This window comes from Juglans regia, chromosome 9, assembly GCF_001411555.2.
Source record: "Juglans regia cultivar Chandler chromosome 9, Walnut 2.0, whole genome shotgun sequence".
Classification (NCBI taxonomy): domain Eukaryota; kingdom Viridiplantae; phylum Streptophyta; class Magnoliopsida; order Fagales; family Juglandaceae; genus Juglans; species Juglans regia.
This window is the reverse complement of record NC_049909.1, coordinates 11,025,626-11,040,132: the sequence shown is the minus strand read 5'-3', so window position 1 is coordinate 11,040,132 and position 14,507 is coordinate 11,025,626. Positions and strand designations below refer to the sequence as shown.

Genomic DNA, 14,507 nt, shown 5'->3' with positions numbered 1-14,507 from the left:
AATATCTTTGTAGTACCTAACAGATATCGGAGCCCCTTATATTTATTTAATCATTAAGGTTTTATTATCGGAAGTACATAGAGGGTATACAACAAATTCGATCTAGGAAGAGAGAGAAGAGAGCAAGAACATCTTAGAAACTGAAACTAGAGAGACACAGGTTGTCTATCATCCAATGGTACGCTGCAACAAAAAATAAAGCCTTGAGATCCTACATATCAAGTGTACACAGATTGTCTATCATTTCATTCCACCTTTCATACGCACCAAATATCAGAACCCGTAAATTTGGATGAGTAATCATAAGATGTTTAATTATGAAAATTGTTAGATAAATTTTTTTATTTGCTAAGATACACATCATAAGCTGGCAGACACCCCACCAAAGGAAGAAAGGGTAGAAAGAGAAGCACGTGCTCAAGGCTTCACTGAATTAGAGATGGGGGAGAAAGAGATTTAGCACAGATACGCATTTAACACAATCCAGCGACAGCGACAATGAAATACTTCAAAAAAGTCACCTTCCAATAGATGTTGAAAAAGAAGTGGCAACACCCAAACTGTATCAACTAATAAACTAAAAATAATTTTACACCAATAAAAAAGATATGGAAACGAGCATAAACAAGAAAAGTTAAAAGTTTTCACTGCGTATCCCCATGCAGCAAAGACAATAAGGAAGTTATGTACACCACGTCAGAAAAAATCAACAGCTGAATGAGGATCTAACAGTAATGGGGGATACAAACTGCAAGAACTATTGTACTAGCCTTCGAATGCCCCACTCACCACATACCATGGAACCAATTTGAGAATCCTCAAGGAACACAGCCAAAATGGCAACAGTCGCTTTAAAAGTATAAATAAATATTGGGGTAGTTAGTCATCACAAGAATTTTCTTTTCAGATGGGCAAGTAACATATAACCCCAATGCTGTTCAAATCTATTAGAGGAAACACCAACAATCTCTCCTCTTTTTTTTTTTTTTTTTAGATATCATTTCATTTAAAATGATCACAGTATACACGAGATAACCCCTTTACTGATTGAAGAAACAAAATCGAAAAAACAGAAATATGAGAAACAGGAAAGATATTATACACCCCTCCAGCCTCTACTTTGTTCAAATATAAGCACTAGGTCCCGTTTGGATAGTGAAAGTGTTTCATCTCATCTCATCCCATCTCATCATTACAACTTTCCCAAATTCTCACAAAAAATATAATAAATAATTCAACTTTTTCAAATTCCAAAACAATAATAATATTAAAAAATAATATTCTAACAATATTTTATTTAACTTTCAACTTTCATCTATAACCATCTCATATTATTCTCACTATCTAAACTGCACCTAAAACTTCCCTTACACAGTAACTGAAGCAAACCATGACCAACATATACAGGAACTGAAGGAAAAATGCAGAGTATAAGGAACTCCAATTGAATGAGTATCCACTAAATATATATATATATATAGCTCACAGTGCAACCACGTTTTACTTTTTCCCCTTCTTTTCTTCTCCACTCTCCACTTTTCATCAGTTTTCCTGAATCGCTGAAACTCATTTGTACCCTCTCCTTTTTAATTCTTTCTAGAGTAAGCCACTATACTCAAAGCCGCCCTCCTCCACTTGATAAGTAATTAAGAAAAGTATTAAGAATAACAAAGTCCCAAACCGTACACTTGTGACACTTGTGACACTTTTGGTACACTTGTGACACTTTTGGTATATCTTTGTAACATAAACTATAGGAGTGTATTGGTGAAATCCAATAATAAACAGCTGCCCAAAAGAAAAACTGCCAGGAAGTCCGAGACCTTTAGTACTGTGTCCTAACCCCAAAATAGCAGCTATCACACCAAGCAAGACTTCCCTTGTCCCTTTCCTTTCTCCATTCTGCCTCCCTCTGCTTTTGGCTTTTGGCAGAATGGTAAATCCATAGTACAAGTAAAACAGGACATGTAAAACATTGAACCATAATACTCGGTAAGGGAATCATTCATGAGAAAGAACACCATTCAAACCTTCAATTTAGGGAATAACAACGGAAAAGATCCTAGCATAGGCTTCTCTCAAAAAATGACTACACCACTTTTTTAGGCCTGACATGACATAGCAATAAAGAGAATAAGAATCAATCTTTAAGAAGATATGTGGAACCAAATAAAAGGGGAGATTCTTCAGTAAGCATGCAAAAAAGAGATATCTGAAGGTATGTGTGATGGATCAGAAAGCAAGCAATGGGATGAATGACTCTTAAAGAATCTAAAATGCTACCAAGTTAGAATTTTAACCTCACCTGAGGCAATATAACTTAGTAACCTGGGCAACATCAAGAAAGTTGGCTGACCTGCCAATGACACTTCCCTCGGCCAAACGGTACATCTTTTTTGATAGGTAAGCAAGAACTTTTATTGATAGCAATAGGCATAGCCCATCTACAAGGGTCATATATAGAGAAACACCTAAGCATGATTAACAATTGATACAAGAAAGTTATGGATGCTCAATCCATTGAATTCTATTACAACTGACCACTGGAATAAAGTATTGAAAAAGAAGTTCTAAGCTCATCCCTAGTCCGTTTGCGATTTTCAAAACTTCGATCGTTTCCTTTCCCTCCAAAGACACCACCAAAAACATCTCAAATAAAGAACATCTCTAATTTTTATTAAAACTGAAACAATAATAAATATTTTGAATGAGTGAACCATTAATACAAAAAAAAAAAGTTAAGGCATGTAGAACTTAATTTTTTGAAGTCAAGAGCTCATTTGTTAAAAGAGAGCAAGTGCACAAAGTTTTTCCATAGTGACCAACACTAATTAGAGAAACAATACTATTGAGATGCTATTGGTTGATGGCTCAATGTCTACCGATTGGACGACATTAATAGCCATATCGCACAGTTCTATGTTTACATGGAGGCCTAAGCTTGATGGCCTAGCTTTTAAACACATTGGATAGGAGAAAGGCTTGTGGCTTGAGAGGCCTTCTGAGGAGAACGTTATGTATGAAACGCTTTAGTGAGTGGGATTTAAAGATCATCTCTAAACTTTTTACTAATAAATTTGCATATGGTGAAAGAGAATCATCTCGAAGTCTCAAAATGCCTTTGTTGGGGCAGGCAAATACTGGACTCCACTCTTATTGCCAACAAGAGCTTGTGGATAATAGGCTAAGAAGCCTAGGTGCTTCATGAGGGATATATTGAAAAGGCCTCAGATTTTGTCAAATGGGGACTCCTTCCATACATAATGAGATGTGGTTTTGATAAATCAAAATGACTTTAGGATTCCACATTGTATCTAAATTCCATACCGTGTGCTCTGCTGTTTTAGTGAAGAGCTCCTTTTGATTTTTCAGTGGACCTCATGGCTAAGGCAAGTAAATCTTTTGTCTCCTTGCTTTTTGTCATTGACACGGAGGCACTTAACAAAATTATATCTACTCTTGCTGGCAGAGGTTTTCCGTCTGGTTTTTCGGTAGGGTGTAGGAACTCCGAAGTACTTAACACATCTTCTATACAAATATGGTCCACTATTCTTCTGTGGAGCCAACACAAGCCACACTCACTGTTTGCATGCTCCATTCTTATGCTTCAAGGCAATTTTGGGTTGAAAGTTAATATAGGTAAATCTGAGTACGTCTCAGTGGGTCCAGTAACCAATGTTGACAGTTTTGCTGATACACTAGGGTGTAGAGTATCCTCTCTACCAATGAAGCACCTCGGTCTTCCTTTGGGACTGCTTTCAAGGACAAGTCAATTTGGGATGGGTTATCGAGAGGATCAAGCATCGTTTGGCTAGCTGGAAAAAGATGTAGTTTATCTAAAGGTGGTAGACTCCACTTTGATTGAGAGCATTCTTTCTAATCTACCCACGTATTACAGGTCTCTCCTTCCACTTCCTTTTAGGGTGGCTCACCAACTAGATAAAGTGCAACGGGAGTTCCTCTAGGTTGGGTCAGAAGATGAGTTAAGACTCCACCTAGTAAGCTGGTCCAAGGAATGTTGTCCAAGCTTTTGAATTCTGAAACCTGCTCTTGTTTAATAGTGCACTCTTGGGAAATTGGTTTTGGCGCTATCAAAATGAGGGAGAGGCCTTGTGGAGGGATGTGGTAGATACTAAATATGGAAGCCAGTAGGGTGGATGGTAATGAGGTCCAGTGGCCCCATGAAGTGGGATTACGAGAAAACATACCAAAAGGTTGGAGACAGTTTTCTAACCATACTAGATTTGAGCTTAGAGATGGTTCCAGAATTAGATTAGGTAAGGCTCTCAAAGAAGCTTTTTCGAAGCTGTACTACGTTAATCATGCTAAAGCTGCTTCCATGGTAGACTATTTAGGGATATACTAGCTTCCCTCAGTGGGATGTAACCTTTACCAGAGCAGCTCATGAAAGAAAACTGATGACTTTTTTTTTTTTTTTTTTATAAGTATAAAAAAACTGATGACTGTTGTTTAATCTGTTAAATTCCACTAGATTGAGATGATTTCTATGTTGATCTTTCCAGCTCTTAGCTTGTAATTAAGTGTTTTCTCTTGTATATTCCTTGTGAACTGGCGCTATGCCTAATTATGTGGATTAATAAATTTTCTTACTTCTAAAAAAAAAAATCCACTAGATTGAGGAAATAAAGGGTTGTTCAATGTTTGTTTTTCTACAATGTCCTCATTCCTTATGATAAGGTCACTTTGAGAGCTGCATTTTTTGCTTGGGCAGCCTCTAAGAAAGATTCTCACAATGGATAATCTAAAGAACAGAAACATCGTTGTGACTAATTGCTGTTGTATGTGTAAGTAGAGTGGAGGGTTGTATTTCCTCTTGTATACTTCCTGTGTAGTTGGGCTATGCCTATTCTTGGAAATAAAATCTCTTATTAATTATCAATAAAAAAATAGTGGAGGGTCTGTTGATTCTTTTTTACTCCATTGTGAGATTGCGAGTGTGTACTGGAATGACTCTTCAGTCAGGTAGGTTTGACTTGGTTAATGTCCGGAAGAACCAAGGACCTTTTAGTGCTTGGAGAGGGTTAAGTGACAATCAACAGATTGCAGTCATGTAGAGTCCATACTTGCCTCATTTGGTGTATTTGGAGGGAAATAATGATAGTAAATTTGAGAACAGAGAATGGACATTACAGGAGATCAAAATTTCTTTTTCAGTACTCTTTTCCTTTAGACAATTGCTATAAACTTTAATAGGCTTCTTCATAATTTTCTTCTATCTTTTTCTACTTCTAGATAAATGTTTCTCTCTCTCTCTCTCTCTCTCTCTCTCTCTCTCTCTCTCTCTCTCACACACACACACACACACACATATATCCTGTAAACCTAGGTTGAGCCTTTTGTTCTTTTTAATAAAATTTATTACTTATTCTAAAAAAGAGATTAAACCAGTAACCATAGACAGCTTAAGATAACCTTCACCCCTAGATAACAAGGTGACAAATAAATCAGAAATAAGTTCCCACAAACCTTCACCATAAACCAATGAAAACCAAATATAAGCCTGGAGATATAAAAATGCAGAGAGAGAGAGAGAGAGAGTAGAAGCATCAAGCGAGAACTTCAAGATAAAATTCGACATGGCATTCAATTCCAAGACCTCAAACCGTGATTCAAATAAGTGAAAACTATGTTTGTACATTGTAATCCATGTATAATTGATATGGTTATGGAAGCCTTGAGTAGAATGATTGAGAGGGCTGTGGAGGGTAATCTGCTGTCCAATTTTGTGGTGGGTAATGAGACTAGGAATTGTTTAAAGATTTCTCATTTGTTATTTGCTGTCGATACCTTGATTTTTAGTGAGCCTGATTCGGATAATTTTCGTGTTTTAAGAGCACTTTTGCTATGTTTCGAAGCTGCTTCGGGATTAAAAGTTAATTTGTTGAAGTCTGAAATTGTTCCTGAGGGTAATGTTCAGAATTTATCAGACCTGGCGAATTTACTGGGGTGCAGAATCTCTTCTTTGCCTTTGAGGTATCTTGGGCTTCCTTTGGGAGCCTCTTTTAAAGTTGTCAATATATGGGATGGGGTGATTGAAAAAATTGAAAGGAGGTTAGCGGGTTGGAAGAGGATCTACTTGTCTAAGAGGGGAAGACTAACTCTTATAAAGAGTACTTTGTCCAACCTTCCCACCTATTTCCTTTCTCTTTCTCCTCTTCTGGCAAGTGTTGAAAAGAGGATTGAGAGTTTATTTCAAAATTTCTTATGGGGAGGCTATGGTGAGGAAAAGAAGTTTCACTTAGTTAGTTGGAAGAAGGTTTGTCAACCATTGGATCGTGGTGGTTTGGGGATAAAAAATTTAAGGGTTTTTAATAGAGCTTTATTTAGAAAATGGCTTTGGAGATATCATTTGGAGAGTAAAGCCCTGTGGAAAAGTGTGATAGAAGTGAAATATGGAAGTTTGTGGGGTGGTTGGTGTTCTAAAGCTTCCAGTGGTGCTTATGGGGTTAGTTTGTAGAAATTTATTAGAAAAGGTTGGGATTCCTTATCCAATAATTTAGATTAAAGGTGGGAGATGGTAAGAGGATTCTCTTTTGGAATGATTTGTGGTGTGGAGATACTGCTCTCAAGCTGGTTTTTCCTTCAATTTTCAGAATTGCCAGGGATCATAATGCATCTATTTATTATTCTTACTGCAGTAATAATAACCAGGTTGAATGGAATATCATTTTTAAAAGGGATGTCAATGATTGGGAGGTGGATGAAGTTAAGGCTCTGCTGGTTAATCTCTACAGTTCATAGTTGGTGCATGAAAGAGAGGATAGTATGGTGTGGATCCCTGCTGGAAATGCTAAGTTTTCAGTCTCATCTTATTACAGATTTTTGTCAAGTCATAGTAGTTGTGTTTTTCCTTGGAAAAGTATATGGAAAGTGAAAGTTCCCAGTAAGGTTGCTTTTTTCTGTTGGGTGGCATCTTTGGATAAAGTATTGACTACTGATAATCTTAGAAGGAGAGGTCTGTTTATAGCTGATTGGTGTGTCATGTGTAAAAGGGCAGGAGAATCTGTAAATCATCTTTTTCTTCACTGCGAAGTGTCAAGATTCTTGTGGACTGAGGTTTTGAGTTGGACAGGTTTACATTGGTTAATGCCTAGAGAAGTGGTGGATTTATTGGAAGGGTGGAAGGGTTTGAAGGGCTGTAAGAAGGCGGTGAGAGTTTGGAAGATGATACATCTTTGTCTTATGTGGTGCATATGGATTGAAAGAAATGGGAGATGCTTCGAAGATAAAGAACGCTCATTGGGAGATCTTAGGGATTTTTTCTTGAGTACTTTGAGTTTTTGGGTTAAAGTGTTTGTAATGGAGGATAATTTTCTGCACTTGTTTTAGTTTTCTGGCATTTAGTTTCTTTTCGTTTGTGGAAGTTGTAGGTGTTTCCTTTGTATATATCCTGTGTACTTGGGCTTATGGCTATTTCTTGAATAAATTATTACTTATCAAAAAAAAATTAATTGAACCCCAAAAGGTCTGACCCCAGTATGGCCACAATGGCGATCACATCAATTATCTTTAACATAAAGTCCAAGCAAACAGTTAAGCATGAGAGGGCATATGCAGAAAAAAGACCAAATCATATTGTAATAATCTGTTATGTATTGAATTTCTATACCACCTTATGTATTCACATACCAAGCTAGGCCCTCTACACCAACGAATGCACCGTACATATAACAACGGAACTCATAAGAGAAGTAGCTTAATTCCCGGGTGCTCAAAAACCCTATGCCAACATCTACCTCTACGGAGAAAAAGAAACGAAACAGAGTCTAAGAACACACAAAACACGTAGAGAAAGACCCGACATACATAATTGACGAAAATAGAGACTCTTCTAAGACCTTGTGATCATGCTGCAAGAACGAGCCAGCCGGAATGTCAGACTGCCCTCATTAACACTTGCCTCCACTTCGACAGGATTCTCATACGGCTTCCTGCAGCCAGGGCAGCGACCATCCTCCTCAATAATCCTCTTGTGGCAGAAAAGGCAGAGCCGAAACCCGCACAAGCAAGGTAAAAAGCTCGAGTCCGTGAAATCCAAATCCTCATAGCATACAGGACACGAAGACGGTGCAGGCACCGCACTGTTACAAGCCCACGCGATCCCTCCGCTATAATGCCGGTGCGGATTAGGCAAGCTTTGCTGCTTAGACAAATTGGGCAAACTCTCAGGTCGAAATGCATCGTCAGGCCTCCATGCCCGGCTGTTCCCCCATGCCCCAGGAACCGTTTTCGGACACTCCGGCTTCGGAATCCCCCCTCCTAAGCCCATGCTGTTATCCGTCACTTGGCTGGGAGAAACCACTTGACCAACGGAGTCCCCCTGAGGAGGAGATTCGGAACACGGGTTTTGGCTTTGGCCCTTGCAGTCCTCGTCAGCCGCTAAAGCATCTGCCACGGCCTCCCAATCGTCCAAACACCCATCATCTTCCCCTCCTCCTTCCTCATCTTCTGTAATGCACCCGGAACAGCTACCACCACTGCTACTGCTGCCACTGCTGCTACTGCCAGTGAAGTTTGTTCCCGAGTCGGCAGCGCCTAATACGCTACCAATCTCGCTGATGGGACTGTTCGACGGCGAATCCAAATCGCTGTATTGACGAATCGATCCATCCATCTCTTCGCCTCTGGAATTCATCTCTAAATCCTCCAACGACCGGTTGCCCCCATTGAGGCGCTGAACGCCGCCGTTGTTTTCATCCTTGCATCCCTTGTTCTTTGCTGTACTTAAACCCAAATTTCATCCCAGACACGATAATCGATTAAGCAAACCAGTATTTGAAAATTAAATCAATAAGTAGAATCAAAGAAGTACGTTTTTACACATGCATACACGTCATTAAAAGAGGAAAATATATTCAAGGGATAAGAAATCGTGGGCATACATTGAGAAAGCCATTGCTCGCGACGAGCGTCGAGCTTGCACTGCTTCAATTTGGCTGACCTGTGGGCCTGAAATCCCCAAGCCCAATCAACAAATCACGAGAGAGGGAGAGTGAAATGAAAAAACAAACATAAAATATACGTTTAAAAATAGAAAGAGAAGAATTTAATTCTCACCCTTTTCTTCTTGCCAAAATCCCTGGCGTTTTGGGCTGGTGGAATCGAAGCGGTAGTGATCGAGTCGGAAACCATGGCTGAGACAGTCGGATTGAGAGTCGGGTTTGAATTTACGCAGAGGTTCTCCCAAAACAAAAATCCCTAATTCTCGAGGAGAGAAAGAGAGCTAACTTCTAGAGAGAGAAATTAAGAGGATAACGGAAACGTCTCTGCTCCGCTCGGCCTTTCTTACGCAGATGACACAGATGGCCAAGTCCCTATATATAGTAATAATGTTACGAAAATGCCCCTAATTCTTTACCTGATTTCTGGCTTGCCCAGATGGCATAACACGTAATTTTGAGACAACATTATCCTAGTAATGTGCCGGGGGCAAAGCTGGGCAGAAGCAGGCTTTCGCTCTTGAGCGGTGCTACTCTATCGTCTTAATAACGTTATCGCTAGTTGTAAAAAAAAAAGAATTATTTTTTTATTTATATTTTTTTAATATATTTAAATATTTTTAAAAAATAAAAATAATATATCGATACATTTAAAACTATTTTCTTTATTATTCAGATTAAAAAAAATCGAGCGGTATGATTTGGACAGCATAATAGACTTTTCCTTTGCTCTTTGGGGGGACAGTGAGACTGGGAAATGTTGAAACGAGTTTATCAAATTTCTACTCTTTAATTGCTCATTTAATCATTTTCCTTAGTGTCAAGTAAAATAAGTAATTATAAGTACTATTGGAGTGATAGATAACCTCTCTAATTGTCTAAGTGGGATTTAGACAATTTAAAAATCTGATGAGTACAATAGTAAATGTGAAAATTTTGTACATTACATTTTTATCTAATTATATAAAATGTGGTATATTTATTATTATTAAATAATTCTTTATCATCGAGCACTAATAGTAAGCTAGCCATAGATAAAATTTAACCAAAATTTAGCTAATTAATCTAAAATATACTAATAACAAACTCTCTAAATCTATGATGAATTTAACTATAGCCAAAACTACTGGCCATATTTTTTTTTTTCACTAATATAGTCTTCCTGGTTTGTGCAGGTCGGTTTTTTTTTTCTTTTGTTTTTGTTTTTGTTTTTGTTTTTTTGTGAACTACAGCCTACACGTTGTGCAGAAGAGTTTTTGCTTTGCGATAATCCAGCAGTATAATTTGTGAGCTACAGGTTGTGGAGTTGAGTATACACATTTTTATGCATATTCAAGTTAACATTAAAAAAAATTAATTAGAAGCCCAAAATAATCTTTTATTTTACGTGAGTACATAGAGTGTTTTTTTAAGAAGGAATAAATATTTTAATTACGATTAGGATTAAAATAAATGAAAATTATAAATAGATATTTAAATGGAATAGTGAAAGATTTAGAGAGTTTGTTATTTAGTATTGTTGAAAAGTAGTGTTTGACTAAGAAAAGCTAGGCCACTACTAATCTTCTAGATATTGTTAGACTTAAATAAAATTCTCTAATGCGGAATAACACTTTAGAAACGAGAATTAAAGGGTTTAATGCCAAGAAATCTTACCTCCAGCCATTGATGCAATTCACTGAAAAAGTTTCGGTTTTCACTGTGTTTGGCTCTTCCAAACTCTTCTCTACTCTATTTAGATGGTGTATTACCGAAGGGAATTGAGTGAGTAAGTTTGGGGACCAAACACATGTATTTATAGCCGAAATTCCCATCAAATTTCGGGTTTACGTGTCCCACGTGATCCTATTTTCATGGGATCAATTTAAACTGATGGAGGAGTGTTGGACCACTTAAAGGACTCTTAAGGTGATAGACTCCCACTCATGAACGTCTTCATGAGCAAGAATCAGTCAATATAGTTTAAATAAGAGAGAATCGGTCAACAGATATCGCCTCCAGTTATCCCGCTAATTTTTTTTTATGCTGGCACATGAAAAATTTAACTTCTCAACTTTTTATGATTGTTGCTTACCTCGCTAGTGCAGAGGCGTGTGACTTACTTTGCTAGTGCAGGGGCACACGCTTGTACTTTTCCTTACCTGTTGTGGTTTATGATAGTAAGTGTGGTCTAGGTCATAGCCCTTTTTTTTTTTTTTTTTTTTATTCTTTTGAGGGATATGGCTTATGTTAGCGGTAACCATTCTCGCTAATTAAATGCATTTCAAAAGAAATGGCAACCGTCGGGGTATGCAGTCACCCTTTTGGATTCTCAAGAATCCTCATGATTACCTATCTTGATCCTTCTCGATTCTCTGCCTCCTGCCTATACTTCCTTTCTTTTGCATTTTCCTTTCCTTCACATATCTTCTTTTCACTTTTAACATATTTATTCTCCTTTCGCATTGCCCCTTTTTTCCCTCTTGTGCATTTCCTTTGCCAGTTTCTCACTCGTTACCTTCATCTTTCTTCGATGGCTGGTCGTGGTTCTGCCCATATCCCTATCCGTTCCTCTATCCCATCTCCAGCGAATAAGAGTCCCCCTCTAGAATCTTCCCACACTCGAACCCCAACCTACTTTGAGGGGTTTTCTTGGCACACTACTATTTTCAAGAAAGACTTAGTGAAGCTGAGGAGGACTTATCGCATCCCTGATTTCGTGAAGCTTTCTCTTTCTCCCACAAGATGTGACCCTGACAGTGAGTGCCCTGATGCATGGCCTGCGACTTCCTTTCATCCACCCCCATTCATGACGTCCTAGATTTCCTAAAGCTATCCCCCGCCCAACTTCATTCACACACTTGGCGTGTTTTGATGTGTCCTTACGTGGTCTTTCAAATGGTTTTGGAGCCCTTGAGAGATTCTTACCCAGATTTGACAGCGAGAGAGTTCCTTTATTTTTACGCAGTGAAGCCGTTGGCAAGTAACATTTGCAATTTTTGAGTTAGGTCTCAACGTTTGGCAGCCTTTGAGCCCCGTTATTCCAATGCCAAACAATGGCACAATAAATTCTTTTTTATTTCTGGTACCAATTGGGAGTACCTCACTGATGAGATGCACATTCGGGATTACCCTGTCCGTACCAATTGGGGGACGGTCCCCAACGACAATAGCATATTGCTGGATTTGACAGACATAAAGCGTTCTTGTGTGGACGTCGTCCTTAATTGGGCAAAAGAACATGACAAGACTAGTTTGGCAACGAAGGACTTGCTTTCCGCTGCCAATATTAACAATTTCTTGGTGACCCCCTACTGCGCCCATGTCTGGGGTCGCAAACTTATACCTGTTTCACCCTAACAACCCCTAGCAAAGAGGCACGCTCCCCAGCTCGGGGGGAAAATGAAAGCTTCTGGAACTGGCGATTCTTCACCCAAACGCCCTCGTGACCAAGTTGAAGCAGGCAAAGTTATTGAATCCGCCATGAGGGTAGATGTGGAGACTCTTGATGTTAGTGGGGAGTCTCTCGGCGTTTCCCCCTAGGAGGAGACACCCAGAAACTCCCCGGTGAAGGTTTCTCTTTCTTTGTCGCCAGGTCTCGATTACCTTACTAAGCTCATGGGGCAAGCCCTCAAGGACTTGGTGACGGCCTTTGATTTTGACTTGCCCGCCAAGGGCGCTGAATCCGTGAGTGTTGGCGACCTTTTGGCAAACATGAACAGTGCGTTTACAATGGGGTTGGAAGGGGCTGGGGCGCCTGCAGCTGTTTCCATTGGTGATGCCCAGACCCATGCCGAAAATGACCGTGGGGAGCAAGGGTCTACGCCGAGTTCTCTTCTTGCGACTACTTCTAGGGGTGAGACCCCGATTATAGACCTAGAGAGGGTCTCGATCCATTCTCCCTGTCCCTTCTCCTTTGGAGGCGAAGAGGAGCTCCCTACTCCACCAAAGGGGGATGGAGCTCCCTTAGAAGATGGTGGGGTTGACCTCAGAGACGGGGGCAATGAGAGTTTAGATGGCACCAACCTTAAAGGGCAGGCTGAAAGTTCAGGGGCAGGGGCGAGCGCGTTGAAGATTCGTGGGCACCAATGACTAGGTTGGGGAATTTGAGCATTCCCTCTATCCCTGCACACCCGCGCTGGAGAGGGGTGTTGTGGTTAAAGGACCAAGTGGGGTCGAGAAGGTTGGTCCCTGGTGCACTCCTTCCCCCTTAGAGTCAGTCATTGATATGTCACAGCGCTTACGAGCCATGCTCTTTCCGGTACTATTATTTCTTTTGCTTATCATATTTTCTTTTACGTCGGGGTGCCTTCTTAATCATTTGCTCGTGTAGGGTGTTAATGAGTTGGCAACGTGGATCGTGGGCGAGCGTACCGAATTGGAGTATGAGGTTAAGGAGCGGCAAAAGTTCAAATATTACACCAAGAAGGAGATGACCAGACTCAAGAATGAGAATATCGAAATGGAGTGCTACTTGGACCAGGTGGACGGGCACATCTGCGACTTGGAGGCTGATCTTAAGTTCCTTCGAGATGAGATGTGCGAGCTTCGCGACAAACTGCTTCTAGCTCAAAACATCCAGGCGTGTGACAGTTTCATCTTACAACAGGCAAAATCTGAGAGGGTATCTGCTCGGACTCAGATATTAAGTTTGAATGAGGCTTGGCCTCCTCCAAGCAGTCACAGGCTGACGCTAAGCGATGTTCCCAAGAGTCTGCTCAAGCATTAGTTGCTTTGGAGGAGAAGCATAAGGGGCTTGCCCTTGAACTGTTGGAGGAGAAAGCGTCGTGCGTGGAGGAACGTAGGCAGTTCAACCTCCAGATATCCAAGTTGAAAGGTGATTATGAGGGGTTGCTGTCCAGATTTGCTAAGTATAAAAAGGTGCGAGAGGATATTGACGATGCTCAAGACAGCATAGCTTAGAGTTTGCTCCACGTGAGTGATACTGCTAAAAAGCATAAGCAACAATTGGGAGAGTTAGGAGAGTTGGGAGCGTAGTTAGCTTCGGCCAACGAGGAGCTGGTTCATTTGCACCCTTAGCTGGCTACCGCACCTTCCATCAGAGATCGTGCTTTTGGGTATGGCTACGGGGCTAGTATGCTTCGCTTGCAAACCCACCTCTTAGCTTACGCTAGCACCAACCTATCGAAGATGGACTTGAAGTAGTTCTAGCCTGATGAGGTGTCTTGCCAGTTAGTGGACACTTTGGGGCACAAAGAAATGCCTGACTCATTCCCACGTCCCTCGCCACTAGAATGAATTTTACATTTGTTTGTGATGAATGTAGGGCCTCTATTTTGGGCTTTTCGTGATTTTTGGATGTTATATTTGAACACCTTATTTTCTTTTGTGGCCCTCGCATTGGCCTTACCTTTTATATGTAACTTTTGGGTTCATTCTGAACAATTGCACTGCTTTGTTTCTCCATGTAGTTTTGCTTTTGCCTCATGGTAGCTTAGTTTGTTTATCCAAACATTTGTTGTAGATGACTGCTTGTTGAGAAGGCTAGTCAATAACTGGTTGTGGGGTCTTCTTGCTCCTACACCCTTAGGCTTGTGAATTATACTC

The 14,507-nt window shown here is 40.0% G+C and overlaps 1 protein-coding gene across 2 annotated transcripts; it reads right to left on the bottom strand.

Moving 5' to 3' along the window:
- Nucleotides 1–7,573: 7,573 nt before the first annotated feature.
- Nucleotides 7,574–9,312, bottom strand: LOC109000292. Of its 2 annotated transcripts, none has more exons than XM_018977124.1 (3): nucleotides 9,079–9,312; nucleotides 8,904–8,970; nucleotides 7,574–8,739 (listed from the first exon to the last, which is right to left on the bottom strand). In XM_018977124.1, the coding sequence occupies exons 1-3, from the start codon at nucleotides 9,151–9,153 to the stop codon at nucleotides 7,853–7,855; spliced, it is 1,029 nt and encodes a 342-aa protein (XP_018832669.1). In that variant the 5' UTR covers nucleotides 9,154–9,312; the 3' UTR covers nucleotides 7,574–7,852. The 2 variants fall into 2 exon arrangements, with proteins under 2 accessions (XP_018832669.1, XP_018832670.1); XM_018977125.2 differs by having other exon boundaries at nucleotides 7,574–8,744; nucleotides 9,079–9,301.
- Nucleotides 9,313–14,507: the final 5,195 nt, after the last annotated feature.

Coding starts and splice junctions, on each gene's coding strand:
- LOC109000292 (XM_018977124.1), bottom strand. CDS start 9,153: ATGGTTTCCGACTCGATCACTACCGCTTCGATTCCACCAGCCCAAAAC. Junction 8,971..9,078: donor ATTTTGGCAAGAAGAAAAGG/GTGAGAATTAAA, acceptor TGGGGATTTCAG/GCCCACAGGTCAGCCAAATT. Junction 8,740..8,903: donor CGAGCAATGGCTTTCTCAAT/GTATGCCCACGA, acceptor GTTTAAGTACAG/CAAAGAACAAGGGATGCAAG.